This window comes from Branchiostoma belcheri, unplaced genomic scaffold, assembly GCF_001625305.1.
Source record: "Branchiostoma belcheri isolate BF01 breed outbred unplaced genomic scaffold, Haploidv18h27 scaffold33, whole genome shotgun sequence".
Lineage (NCBI taxonomy): Eukaryota > Metazoa > Chordata > Leptocardii > Amphioxiformes > Branchiostomatidae > Branchiostoma > Branchiostoma belcheri.
Window position 1 is genome coordinate 217,913 of NW_017803943.1, and position 13,859 is coordinate 231,771.

A 13,859-nucleotide genomic window follows, 5' to 3' on the forward strand; every position below is an offset into this window, starting at 1 on the left:
TGGTGGTGCAGCGTACCCCCCTGGGGGTGATGCGGCATCCCCCCTCCCTGGGGGGTATCCGTCCGCCCCCCCTGCTGGGATGATGCCGTCCGCCCCACCCCCTGTGCAGCCTGTGGCAGGGGCACCTGGTCTGCGTAAGTCATACTGTCTTTTGTGTCATGAAAGTTCAAATTATTTTAATCGAACACAGGAGATTGTTCTCACCTAGAGTCACACTGGGTCAAAGGTACCTGGTACAAATGTATCTGGTAAACTCAACTTTGGCAGGGGGCGATATCATGTACCACTACCAGATACATGTACCTTTGACCCAGTGTTGGCATCACACTTCAGAGAAGCCATGTGAAAAGTGTCACTGGGTCAGTCTATTGAAGAAGACCAGAGTGACTGTCTAGTTTAATTTCTCCATGTAACTTTGTAAATTTGTCCCCACTATAAGAAAATAAGAAAAATGAGGAAGAACATTTTTTTAGCGATAATCCAGCACAAAATCTTCACAGCCTGTTTTTTTGTACATTTTCCAGCCCCTCCCTCCTATGCTGAGTGCGAAACCGGGAAGGCAAACATCAAGGACAGCGAAGACTCCGAGTACACCATGGGGAACATGGACTTTGCTCCAAAGTACACGTACTATGACTGGAGCAAACACCCTCAAGTCTAGATCTTAAAACTTCAGGAACAGCATACAGCCAGACTTGTGTCTAGTGAGCACCCAAGGAAATTATACCAAAAGAGCTAGTCTCTACCAGGCTTCAGAAGTGACTGGAAAGAGTAGCAATTGGCCAAATAGACAGATAACATGCCAGGGGAGTTGGCCAGTCTTCTCTAAATGGCAAACTTCTCAAACATTGTTTTCTTGGGCATCCTGGCATATTTATATATTATCTGTCTATTTGACCAGTTTCTACTCTTTCCAGGCACTTCTGAAACCTGGTAGAGACTATGAAAGAAATCTGGTCATATCATTGTCAGTGTAAGGGAGTACCAGAAAGCAAGTGGCTGCTCTGACCATGTGGCCATGATGTGGGCTGGTTACACAAGTTTGACTGTACCCATTTTTTTAAATGCAAATGTACTAGTGGAATTTCTTGGAGGTACATGTACTCTCTTTGAATCCTTGTACTCTATCTTTTAAAAAGATTTGTAGCAGCTAGATAGTTACGTATTATTACTAAGAAGTCTTAAAGCCAGTTTTTCACCACAGTGGATGGTTGTAGCACTAATTATAACTACAATTTACTGGAGCTGAATGTAGACTTGATACTGTTCACAATTGTTTGTATTCAACAACATTTATAAAGATGTTTGTATTCAACATGACCCTCTACAAACTTTTTATAATCAGAAGTTTGCAGATATTTTACATTGTTTTTTTTTTCTAAACTTACAGCAAAAGTTGTGAAAAAAAACATTCAGGTTTATGTTGTCTTTGCAGATTGCAATGGTATGGTGCAATGTTACCATTTGAAATTGTGGAAAAGATACCTGTTTAATGGTATTGGTTAGATAAGTACCTTTTTTGTGAAAGATTATGTAGTATTCCCAAGTTAGAAGCTGTACGAAAGGTAGCAGTATCCTGAATTAATCATGTTTCTATTAAGGAGCCCTTCAACTGATCATGATTCTGAATATTGTCAAGTTAGTAGTACAGGCCTGTACAGGGGTAGTGAGTATATTGGGATCATAGTGTTGTGGCAAAAATTGATATGCCAGTAGTACCCCTTTGATACCCTCCTATTTCTGACTTTCTTGCAAACCTTAGTATAGTACTAGTAACATCTGTGTCCATAATATCACCAGGGTCCATAATATCACCACCTTGAGAAACAGTGTGCTTAAAGATATTTTACTGCAACATACTTTTGGTATGCAGTCCTTCACACATCAAATGTACATACCTATGGTATGCTGCAGTAAAAATATCTTTAAGCCAAGGTGGCGATATTATGGACCCTGGTGATATTATGGACACAGATATTAACTGTTGCAAGGCTACCTCAAAATGTAATGGTGCCAGTGGCAAGAATGGTGTAGTGGGAAATCAGTGAGCTGAGCTTTTTAGGACAAAAATGGTTGTCAATTGTTCTGTTATCTTCATTTCCTTGTGTGTGTGTGTAATGTGTGTGCAATTTAGTCTGTGTCATCACCCTCTGTTGCAATTCATTCACATTTTTACCCCCCCTCCAATCCAGCATGTATTGGAGCAGAACTTGGATTTTCATGTCTCGAGATCTGTTTTGTTCTTATATTTTTTTCAATTTCTCTTTCATTTCCATTACAAATACTGGCTCATTGACTTACATGTACATTTCCATGGTTTAATCTTTTTATTTTAAGTAAATACATGTTGTCATATTAAAGCGTATGAATTATGATAGGAGTTTTTAGCCTTGTTCAGTATAACTGATATATTATGCAATGGTGTTAAGTGCCAATTTATCAGCACTATTGTTTAACATTCACACGACATAACTTGATATTTATCGCACACAAGGATTATTACCAACAATATATCTGATAATTTTTATTGTAATACTTAGATAATGAGTTAATCGCTAGCAATCTTATTAAAAAGTTGTATCGGAAAAACGCGTTGAGATCTGCTGAAATTATGATATACTTTAAAACTTTTTAAATAGTTAATTATTAACCAGTCATTTATTCATTAAAAGTGGTTTGAACTTCATAGCTGTCTCATTGGCTTATTCGTAATGGAAATACTGAGAATTTTTGTAAATTTTATAATTTGTCTTAATTTCATTAGTATGGTTATGTTTCTGTTATAATATAGCAGCATTTTTTTTCTTTCTATGACATTAATTGATCCAAACATATGGGAGGTTGGAAACATGCACACAGGCACGTACATAGAAAGGCACACCCAAAACAATACTTACGTTTTCAACGTGGTGGTAGCAGAAAAATTGATCAACATTGTTATGTATTCAAAGTTGGTGAAAAGTTCAGGCATAAGTTTTTTATAAGTTGGCTCCCAAATCATCCACTGCTAGTAATATTTCTTATCTATAATTTTAGCATGAAAAGAAAGTTTTTATTTGAATCAATTATAATACATGATTATCATATTTAAACCTTGATAAAACTTTGCATATGTCAAAAGTTTTTACTATTTTTAGCATTTACTGGGCGGATCCCAACTTGAACTCTCGCCAGTTGCAAACCTCGCGAGAAGTGCGCGCGAGACTTCCGGTATGGGATCCATATGCCAAGCTGGCTCGGAAGGCCGCAGGAATTTTGTCCCGCTGGTTTGGTAGGTTTTAAACGTTAAATATCACCATTTTTATCCCCCTAGGTACTTCTATGTTTTACAGACGATTACTGTGAACTTAATACATGTAGAGGAAGGTGTTGGTGCCTTTATTATGTGATATGAGCACCTCAAACTGTCCTAATATCAGCGAATTAAAAGTCAGGTTGAATATCAAAATTCTTAGCCAAAACGATGGGAGACAGTTTCCAGTACAGTAAGAAAAGAAATAAGACAAAAATGTTTGTAGGATAGATGCCTTTGTACCTTGAAGTGATTTTTTTATTGTACTGTATAAGGATGCTCAAAACGCCTTGGTTTGGGCAGAAAAATGATGTCCATCTAGAAGGGGAGGGGCGCATAGACGCCATAATATGGAGTGTTTACCTTTGCCACAAATGTCGTCATCAGAATAAACGTAAAGAAAATTGAACTACTGGCACATAAATAACCAATACGATACACTGTTGTACAGGGTACATAGTAATAACAGACATTGTATTGTATAATGTCATTAGTAATACACTGTATTAAAGATAGCAAGTGAGATGAGAGAAGCACTGTAACAGTGGGGGGATCATGTTACCTAGAGATCATGTTACCAGGTAAATTATGGGGGAGTGGTCTGTTGAGAAATTTTATCTGAGGTGTAACGGTTATACGAGACCCTTCACTTGTGTTTGAAATTTTGAATCATACCCCACAGTAGTTTTATAATATGTTGCTGTGCCTCTACACACTACCATAATGATGATTACTATAATTTACTAATATTACCACGGTCCACTGCCTAGACATGGCAGTTGTTGCAGGGCTTCTCTTGCTTGCAGTCTTTTACATTAGCCCTAACAATGTTGTTAGGACTATTGTAAAAGACTGCAAGCAAGAGAAGCCCTGCAACAGTCGCCCAACTATGCTATAGGGTAGCCCTGGCCCTGGGATATTTACACAGTGCCAGGCTGCAGGATGTTTTGGCAGCTGCCAGAATAGAACTGAGTCTACTTTCGCCTTGGGTAAACACAGGCACACATGGGCCCTGTTGGTCAATGCTTTACCACAGTAGCACAGAATGGCTATGGTATAATTGATTTAAAGGGACTTGCTGCCTAATTTAAATAGTCATTGCATCAATAGTTCATGCTTACTAGTATAAGCCTGCATTTCTCCTCTGGTCTCTGAGAGTCACTGACGAAAGGTAGTCAGGATACTTAACCTGAAACGTCTGACCGTTTCCAAAATCATATCCAGTTGCTTGAGTCAGTTGAGTGACTTTTTTTTTGGTGTACGGTACCTTAGCTTATTACCTGGATGTCTAACCTTTACCAAGGAGTCATTGTATCACGTTTCATTTTGCCATTATGTGGTCAATGGTAGACAGTTTTAAGTATTGTTATCCTGCTTACATTACCGTTAATACAGCAGAATGGCTATGGTATAATTGATTTAAAGGGAACCACTGCCTTTCAACAGTGGTTGCATCATGTTTCCCTCCCCATTATGTGGTTGTCTTGTAAACAGATGTAAAGTCCAGACTGTATGAAAAACAGTTTTGGGAAGGCGGTTTTGTTATCCTGTTTACACAAGCATGAATGGGGCTGTTCACATGAAGTTGACCCAAGTGCTGTTGAAGGGTGATACTTTTCAGTGGGGGGCTAGGCTCAGTTGAGGGCCTGCATGGGGGGTAGTGATTCAACAATTTACGAAAAATTTTCGTCGCCGATTACGAAGTACGTTAAAGTCTCAGAGCTGATTAAGACTTTGTGATTTGCGGCTAATGTCCTTTTACGAATTACGTTGATTTTTGGGAAGGCTGCCTACGAATTACGAAGTCTAAAAAGGCCTGATTACGCCTTATGAAAAAGGGCATGCAGGCCCTCTCAGTTGTGGAATGTGGCCTGTAGAGAAGGATAAAGAGTCTGGGAAATTTTCTCACTGTCTTAGAACCCAGGGAAAATGATTTTGTGTAAGTTCTACCTTTTAATACAATATCGGTGTGCTTTTCCAACTGATTGTTATGTAGCTAGAAAATTGTACAGTCAACCTTTTTTGTGTGTATTCCTTTAAACATTACGTAACTCTACCATTTGTTTTAGCATCGTTGTCCCAGTGGAAAACTATCCCCAAATGGCCTGCCATGATGGTGTCTGTCTATTTGGAATTTGCAAATTGTGGACATTCTTGTACGTGTATGCACAAGCAGTGTAGGTAAATACCACAGGTCTTTCCCTTTCAGCCATTGTATCACAGCCGTTTTAAGCCAATGGTAGGTGTAACACAATTACGAGTACACATATTCCATGCTAGTGGTACGTCATCTAGACTATTTAGAGTCTGTTAAGCTTCCCTGGTGTTTCCTTGTCTGCAGGGCATGAGATCCATCAGTTCTTGTCACCTGTAATTGTTGACCAATTGACCAAAACAATGCCTACAGGTGTCTGGACTCACCTGTGTGTGTTATTAGCATAAAAGGTGGGGTGGTTAGAATCCCAGGAGACAGCTGTAGGGCTTGACTGGTACTGTCTGGGCTTGGGTAGTACCAAAAAGGTTTAAACCTCCTGCAAGGCTCCTTGGTAGTATCAATGTATTGTTCTACATATCTGTATCTGTATAGCCAGTATGTCTGTGAGTTTGAAAACTGACCTGGCTAAGGCAAGATGAAAAGAATCTTATTATCTGGCATTATAATGCTTCCTAATGCATGTACTGTGTGGACTAAGGTACAGATCTAGTCTAAGACTTCTAGTTCTAGTTCTAGCCTCTACCAGGCTTCCAGACGCAGAGCTAGACATTGGCCACATAGAGAGATAAGATGCCAGGGGAGTTGGTCTGCTAAGGGAGAACCTTTGTACGTATTCAGATTCTACCTCTGGTACTTGCTTTTTATTTTAATCAACTGTTGAAGAATGAAAACAGAGGGCTCATGTGTCGGGCTACAGTAAATTATTTACATTCAATATACAGTGTGAGAGACTTGTGGAGACTCTTTCCCCTTTGGCCCTGACTTCATATTGACTTATAAAGAATTTGGGAATCAACCAGCTGGTGTGTTACGCCGAAAGGCGGTTATACCGGCTATACAGTGTGAGTGAGTGACAGATAAAGATACAGAGTTACAGATACAGAACCAACCCTACATAAAATCAGTTATTTATGTTCCCTTCTTGATTATCCTTCTCTTTCCTTTGTTTATACAACATGTATGTACAGGATCACAATTGTTACTAACAATGCACAACCTGCCAATAATTCTATGCTGTGGGGCTAAGCAGAAATGAAGAAGAACCTGTTACCGGTAGTGTTTAACTGGTTACAAGGCCTTCAGTACTGACGTATTATTCTGCCCTCCCCCCAGGCACTCTGACGTGATATGGAGTCACTGACCCCCATGTATGGACAACCAGACCTGGAGCAACACAAGCACACACCACGTAGACCAGTCGCTAACGGACGCCTGCCTTCAGGAACCCTGCGGTAACCTGGTCTCTTACGACTCCGACCTGGACTACATCGGTCTCTCGCTAGGAGGTCGGGCTAGCGAAGAAGTGCGGGAGTCATCGAAGCACCTTGCTGGGGAGATTCGAAAGGACCTGGTACGTGAAACCGTGGAAAAATCTGTCTCAGATTTGGCCACGCTATCTTACCCCTCCTCACAAGTAAGTGATAGGAGCCACAATCTGTCTGAAGTTTGGTGTGATTCAGAAGGAATTGTAGCCAATCGTATATCAACCGATCAGTTCATGCAACAAGTCCTATAATTGGGCGAAATTCCTTGGTGATTGAAGAGAGTGACAACACCAGATCTGACGACGTAAGAATCAGAACGTGTGACACTTTTCCGCAACCACCTTCTGAAGACTTTCACAGCAGTACATTTGACCCAGGAGAAGGGACAGATCACTCCTACAATCTTTCCTTGCCTGACTCTTGGAACACTTCTTTCTCAACTTCAAGCAAAACTTCTTTAACCTTAGAACCTTCACAGTCAGACTTGGACTTGACCACTGGTAAGAAACAAGTCTTTTCCTTAAAGCAAGACTACTATAAGGACACCCCCGCCCTGCCCCTCCCCGCGGTAAGCACTGATATGGACTCTCCTGACATTTACCCTTCAAAACTGAACCTACCAGGTGAGGTACGTGCCGAGGAAAGGTCACAGGGAGCGAGGTTCCAGTCCGCGGCCTGGGGAAATGAAATGCTGAGGTCCTTCGCCGAAACTCTCCAGTTACCAGAGTCTACTCTTACAGGTGAGTCTTAATGTCTTTGAATTAGGCCAAACATGTCTTAATTGGTGACTCTGTTAGTGTTATAAGCTTTATTTACTGGTGAGAGGCTCCTAACAGCCTGCAGGCTGTTTTTCATGCAGGTCATTTAGGGAGGAGGCCTAGGTAATTAAGGGTCACACAAAGTATCACAATAAGTCCCAATAAATCCTTTAGAAACATAGTGGAATCTTTAACAATAATAAATAACTGTTCTTGGTTGTAAATTAGCAGGCTACAATTAGCAAACTACAATAATTGACAGGCCAAATCAGTGTATGTGTCTGTACAGTTCAATCCATCTGCGTTTGTCTCTTGCTAAGTCTCTTATATTTCAGTACGTGAGACTCGAGTCTGATGTTATGATTGAGATAATAAGTTCACAGTCTTGAAGAACATACTTTTGTTAATTCAGGTTACTTGATGTTACTTTAAAAATTTAGAGGCTTCTATTACTAGTATTAGCCTGCAGGCTGTTTTTCATGGAGGTCATTTAGGGAGGAGGCCTACATTGTAGGTTAGCCTCTGTAGCAGGCTTATAGAACTGGGGGTTTGGTGGTCTTCGGCTGTTTTCTGATCAGCCCAGTTCTAAAAACGGGGGTAATTCAACCAGGCCGGCTATGTTGTCTATAATTATGCAATCAGAAAATAGCACATAAAAGATCCCAAAGACCCTGAAGACCCCTCAAAACCCCCAGTTTTTGGCATGCTATGGAGGCTAGCCTAGGTAAGGTCACACAAAGTATCACAATACAGATTATTGGTAAAAAAGCCCTTATAAATCCTGAAACATACATACAGTGGAATCTTTACATGATATACTTGATTTTCGAATTCAAAAGAACTAAAAGAAATGCTGAACTGGAGTCTGGGGAGAACTTACATGTATGTAGCGATGCAACCTTGGCATACACAGTTTCAGGAAGTGAGCATACCGGTAGTTTTCCAGCCTTCTGTTTTTATAATGACCTCTTGGTAAATTTCTCCACTTGAAATACCTGCAAACAAAGAAAGAAATACACTGTGCCTTTAACAGTTGCTACAGACAGTATAGTGCAGAAAATCAAAGTTTTATTGAAAATTTAACATTTACATATCCTTTATTGAAGGGAAGTTTAATATTAGTCATGGTTCACATGGCACAAGTGAGGTGTATAATTACGTTTGCACTGACGTCATATACTGACTCTATTAACTACTCAAGCCTCTTTGAAAAGCTTGCCTACAGGTATTTACATAGCATTCATTGTGTTCCATACAATTGTGGATAATCTTTAAAGTGAGTTTTGACATGTGTATAGACTGTGCTTTTGGAAGTTTTTGTTAATCCCAGTAGGAACTGTTGATCTAGAAGCAAATTGGGACATGACGCATGTATTTTATATGGTGATTTTGTTGGGGCAAAGCTACTTTTTTGTTTTGAATTGATCACTGACGATTTATAAATTTTATTGAACTTTTACTTATTTGTGAAGTTGAACAGTGCTCAGTAGCTAAAGACAATGGTTTGTACAATGCCTCCCCCTGTACAATGCCACGTATGTACCAGTAATTACAGCTCTACACGGCCCAGCAGTCTGAGGATACTATAGTTCACTTTATGTTCACGGTAGCAAAGTTCACGGTCATAGAAAAAAGGACATGTTCACGGAACTATACATTCACGGTGGCGACAGGTAGGAAAAAGAAAGCCCAGGAAATATTTGTTAACTGTAATGTTAAGTTTGGTGGTACAGAAGTGACAGTGAAAACAGTGAACATAACAGTACAGTGAAAAAAATCATGAATTACAGTAATGTACAACTTGTCTTTCAGGTAGTCCGACTGGTGACCTCCCCCCTCAGTCAGCGGATCAGACCATTGCCGAGGCAGAGAGGCAGTACAGGGAGAGGCTTCAGATTCATATACAGACTCAACAGAGACTGTACCAAACCTGGAGCCAGCAACAAACTGAACAGCAGGTACAGTCTGAAAACTGGCTCATGTTTTTAAGATGCTGTAAAATGCTACAAAATCATCACAGGGAAAAATTGCAGAGCAGGTAACATCCGTGTCCATAATATCACCAGGGTTCATAATATCGCCACCTTGACAAATGGTGTACTTTAAGATATTTTTACTGCAACATACTTTTGGTATGCACTCCTGCACACCTCAAATGTACATACCTAGGGTATGTTGCAGTAAAAATATCTTTTCTCAAGGTGGCGATATTATGGACTATGGTGATATTATGGACACAGATGTTACAGTCTGAAATTGGCTCACATTCAATCTGCTATTCAGAGTTCACGAAAACAAATTCACAACGAAAAATTGCAGAACACCAAATAAGGTACAATGTCATGTATTCCCATGCAGTTCTTTCATGGTTCTATAGTATAAGGACTAAATTGAACTGTTCAAGCAAGCAATAACATACCAGTCTGGTATATGCTTTTATAGGAATGACATCGACACTTCAAGCTGTTAGCACTCAATAATTGTATAATTGTATAAACTTGGAACCTGAGAGACAAGCAAACTAAACGAAATCAGTGTGTTTTCTTGCATAATAATGTTGAGTTGAGAGTAATCAGTTGCCCAAGGCCACAACAACAATGTAGGAATGCAAAAAATTCAAGCACAGACTTACATGTAACTCAGGTACTGTGTGATTTAAGTGAGGTCCCAATAGACAAATTAGATCATCACAGTAGTTGACTTAAAATGAAATGCAGAAATCCAACAAAAGGTAACAAGAAAAATGCACAGAATCGTTAGAGAACAGTCAATCTTGCAGACAATTTATAGATCATGCACACTTAGATTACTGAGTACATTAGGGTTTTCAGAATCATTGTCTATCAAGTCTAATTCAATAGTGCTATTGACATGTTAATTCATTTATAATTGTCTGCATTTAGTCATTCTCATGAAGTTTGCTCCTTCTTCTGAATGTTTCAGACAAGCCCCCCAGCTGCCAGGCAGTCCCCGTACATGTTCGAACCTCCCACCAAGCTGCCAGCAGCAGAGAGAGAACCCACAGTCACCAACACCAACAACAACATGTCAACAACAATAACAACAACTGAGACAACGACAGTGGAACCCCAGTCACCCTCCCCCGCGGAGAACGGTGACGTTGCGTACTTCGGCGGGGTGAAACTCTTCCGTAGTCCCGTGGAGTCGGTAACCACGGTGAGGAGGACGACGCCCTCGCCAACGGTCAGCACGGACAAGCCTCGGCACAAGAGCAAGAACGTGGGAAGGTCAGTGACGAAGAAGAAGCCGCCGAAATCGAGCACAAGGTACCACGAGAGCCGTCGATCGTCCTCGGGAAGCCAGGCAAGCAGCCAGGCCAGCGAGCGCGTGAGGCGTTCATCGTTTAGCAGCCAAGCGAGCGACGTTAGCACGACCACCACGGCAAGTTCGAGCACGCTGACGGGACAGGAGGATGGGGGAGGGACCGAACATAGCGGGTACTCAAGTGAAGAAGCGATCCGATCGACGCCCAAGAGGAGAGAGAGCGAGACAAGCACAGACTCGGAAATGGCCACCCTGGGCCAGTCCCTTCTGGCCTCACAGGTTTGCCACTTACTTACTTTCATTTTATTTTATTTATTTACCAAGGGGCAGCGTATCGCCAATGGCGGTACATTTTGTCTCTTAGATGAGGAAGTTATAATTATGGGTGATCTCAACTGTAATTGGCTGACTTCTAAGAGACAAAATGTACTTACTTGTCCAGAAAGTCTCCTCCATAACACTTGGTCTTCCATGGCCCTTCGCAATTCGTTAGTATCATGCAGGTCAGTGTCACATTGCACGTTGTCTAAGTAGGTGACTCTGGCCCTGGGTCTCCCCCTACCTCTTTTCTCCTTAGCAGTAGGTTCCCAAAGAACCAGATGGAATGCAGTCAGAGTGTCTAATGGTAGTAATGCAGTACCAGCAGCCCGTACGAAAAGACTGAAAAACTCTTTCTTACACAAGGCAATATGCCTGTAGAATAAGTCTTCGCAGTAAGACTCTTAGGACAGTCTGGTCTTTACTTTAGTGCACATGTGAGGCTTTTTGTAATGTTTTTTGTTTGTGTGTTTGTATATGTATTGTAATGTTAATTTTTATTTGCCAGACAATCAACTTTAGAATATCAGTGTTATTCAGCATGTTTTGTCCAGGCTGCGAGGCTGGTTTTCATGAATAAACTGTTGAACTGTTGAACTGACCAGCCAATTTCATTCTGCGCTGTTGTGTTTTCAGGTGAGCCAGGAGACCAGCTATGTCCAGAAGGTGGCCCAGTGGGGACGAGCGGAAACAAACTCTCACGATGGCCGGGGAGACGAAATCGACGGGGACAAGACGCCCCAACCAGAACCCTCCAAGAGCACCGATTCCGGAATCGACATTCCGATTGACGGCATGGCCGTGTTCCAACCGATCGGAAGCTCCACGCCCTCCAGGTTTGCGTCAACCAATCAGAACGGACATACTGCGTCAACCAATCAGAACGGGCCAACTGTCATGCCCACCGCAAACAGTGTCGGATATCTCGTTCCAGTCAGGCTACAGCAGGACACAGAGTACGAACAGGTCGTGTACTCTTCCACCAACCAGGAAACTGTCGAGGAACACTCCTTCAGCGTAACCCACCACAACAGGCTTATGGAAGAAACCACGGCGATGCTGAGAGAAGGGGCAGCCAAACTCCAGAAGGCCCTGATGGAAAAGGCCAAGCTGGAAGGCCAGCTGGAGATGCTTTCTACAGAAGCTGAGACGGTGATTCGGGAAAGAGCTGAACTGCAATCACAGCTGGTGGAGCTACAGAAGAAGCTTGACGAGCTCCAAACGAGCGGTCACGGGGAGACGAAAGACACGAGGGCTCTCTCGAACGAGCTGCAAGTTGTGAAACAGAACAAGGAGCACCTGGAGAAAATGCTGCAGGACCTACAGCTGCAGCTGGAAAACAAGGCGCAGACGATACAGGTGCTGAACGATGAGCTACGCGCAGCGCACGAGTCAAACTCCAAGCTTCTTGAGAAAGCGGAAGAGCTGAAGAGGGAGCTCGAGGGGAAAGAGACAAACCTTGAAGAAATCAAGTCCCAGCTGTCAGGACTACAGGTCCAACTGAAGGAAGTCCAACAGGAGAGACTGCAAGCTCAGAGCGAACTAAACGTAGCGCAGGGCGATGTGGAATCATTGGTGAGTGCCAAGGACTGGTTCCAGGAGCAGCTGAAGTTCACGCAGGAGGCACGGGTGCAGCTACAGAGCGAGCTCACCACGTTTCAGACAAGCTACGTCTCGCAGTCGGCTGTCTTGGAGCAGCTGAAGAGCGAAAATGCGAACCTCCGTCAGCAGGTTAGTGTTCTTCTTCTTCTTTCATCTTGAAGCAGCCGCCTTCAATTAGCTGAAGATTCTGCTGCCTTTTTGTAGGTAGTAATTGTATTATTTTATTTTAATATTTTACGCTATCGGTTGAAGTGAGTTGTGTCAGTGTTATTTCCTGGATGTAAGTGAAAAGTATTTCAGCCAGATGGCTGCAATGACTAAAGAGACTCTTTTTACACAACCAAGTCTTTTATTCACCCAATATTTTGGTGACTGCCTGTCATGACAGGTTCACATTGCATTGCAGCACAGGTGTCACTGCTATAGATGCATTCCCAAACATACAAAAGACTTGAGTGTAAAAAGTGTCTTTTTACTCAGTGATTTACCAACCTGATGAAACTTAAGTCATTAGGAGATGGCAGCAATGTTTTACAGAATAAAACCATTCATTCATTAATCCACTGCAGGTGCTGGACACGCAGCAGGCTGCCATGAAGGGGAAGGAGGACCTCGCCAAACACCTGGAAATGATCGAGGCCGAGATGCTTTCCCGGGAGGCCGCCTTCGAACAGCTTCAGCGTGAGAAGACCGCCATCGAAGACACCTTCTCCGAGCGACTCGAGTCCATCCAGGTAGGAACTACAAAACTAACAGTTTAAATGCTGTGCCGTGTGCCTGCGAAGCTGGTGTGTTTCACCGAAGGGCGGTTATACCGGCTATACCGATACAGATACACAGTGTGTGCTTAACAGTACACTTACCATATTGTGTTCGCTTGGTAAATGACAGTAAATGCTAATCAAAGTCATGATAGATTTTTAAGTTGCCATACTAGTGATCTTCCAGATTTTAAACTTCTTATTTGTAATGCGTAATGTATAATATGTAAGTCCTGATGACATGTTTGTGACTTTTTTGTACAAAAGCCGCAATTCAGCACTGGTGCTGCAAAGGTTTTTATTTTAAATAAACCATTCTCTCTCTCTCTCTCCCCCTCCCTCTCCCCCCTCTCTCTCTCCCTC

At 42.0% G+C, this 13,859-nt stretch overlaps 2 protein-coding genes across 2 annotated transcripts in view; both read left to right on the forward strand.

Annotated features, from left to right (window-relative positions):
• The window catches only part of LOC109475281 (arrestin domain-containing protein 3-like), a 9,634-nt gene extending 8,895 nt beyond the window's left edge, over positions 1-739 (forward strand). Inside the window, exons 10-11 of the mRNA XM_019775887.1 lie at positions 12-134; positions 525-739. Of these exons, the coding sequence (XP_019631446.1) occupies positions 12-134; positions 525-661 (260 nt within the window). The 3' untranslated portion in view covers positions 662-739. The remainder of the gene's footprint in view (positions 1-11; positions 135-524) is intronic.
• Positions 740-6,007: 5,268 nt separating this feature from the next.
• The window catches only part of LOC109475274 (golgin subfamily A member 3-like), an 18,563-nt gene continuing 10,711 nt past the window's right edge, over positions 6,008-13,859 (forward strand). Inside the window, exons 1-7 of the mRNA XM_019775875.1 lie at positions 6,008-6,113; positions 6,621-6,858; positions 7,278-7,512; positions 9,343-9,488; positions 10,474-11,094; positions 11,770-12,864; positions 13,305-13,469. Coding sequence (XP_019631434.1) covers positions 6,658-6,858; positions 7,278-7,512; positions 9,343-9,488; positions 10,474-11,094; positions 11,770-12,864; positions 13,305-13,469 — 2,463 coding nt within the window. The 5' untranslated portion in view covers positions 6,008-6,113; positions 6,621-6,657. The remainder of the gene's footprint in view (positions 6,114-6,620; positions 6,859-7,277; positions 7,513-9,342; positions 9,489-10,473; positions 11,095-11,769; positions 12,865-13,304; positions 13,470-13,859) is intronic.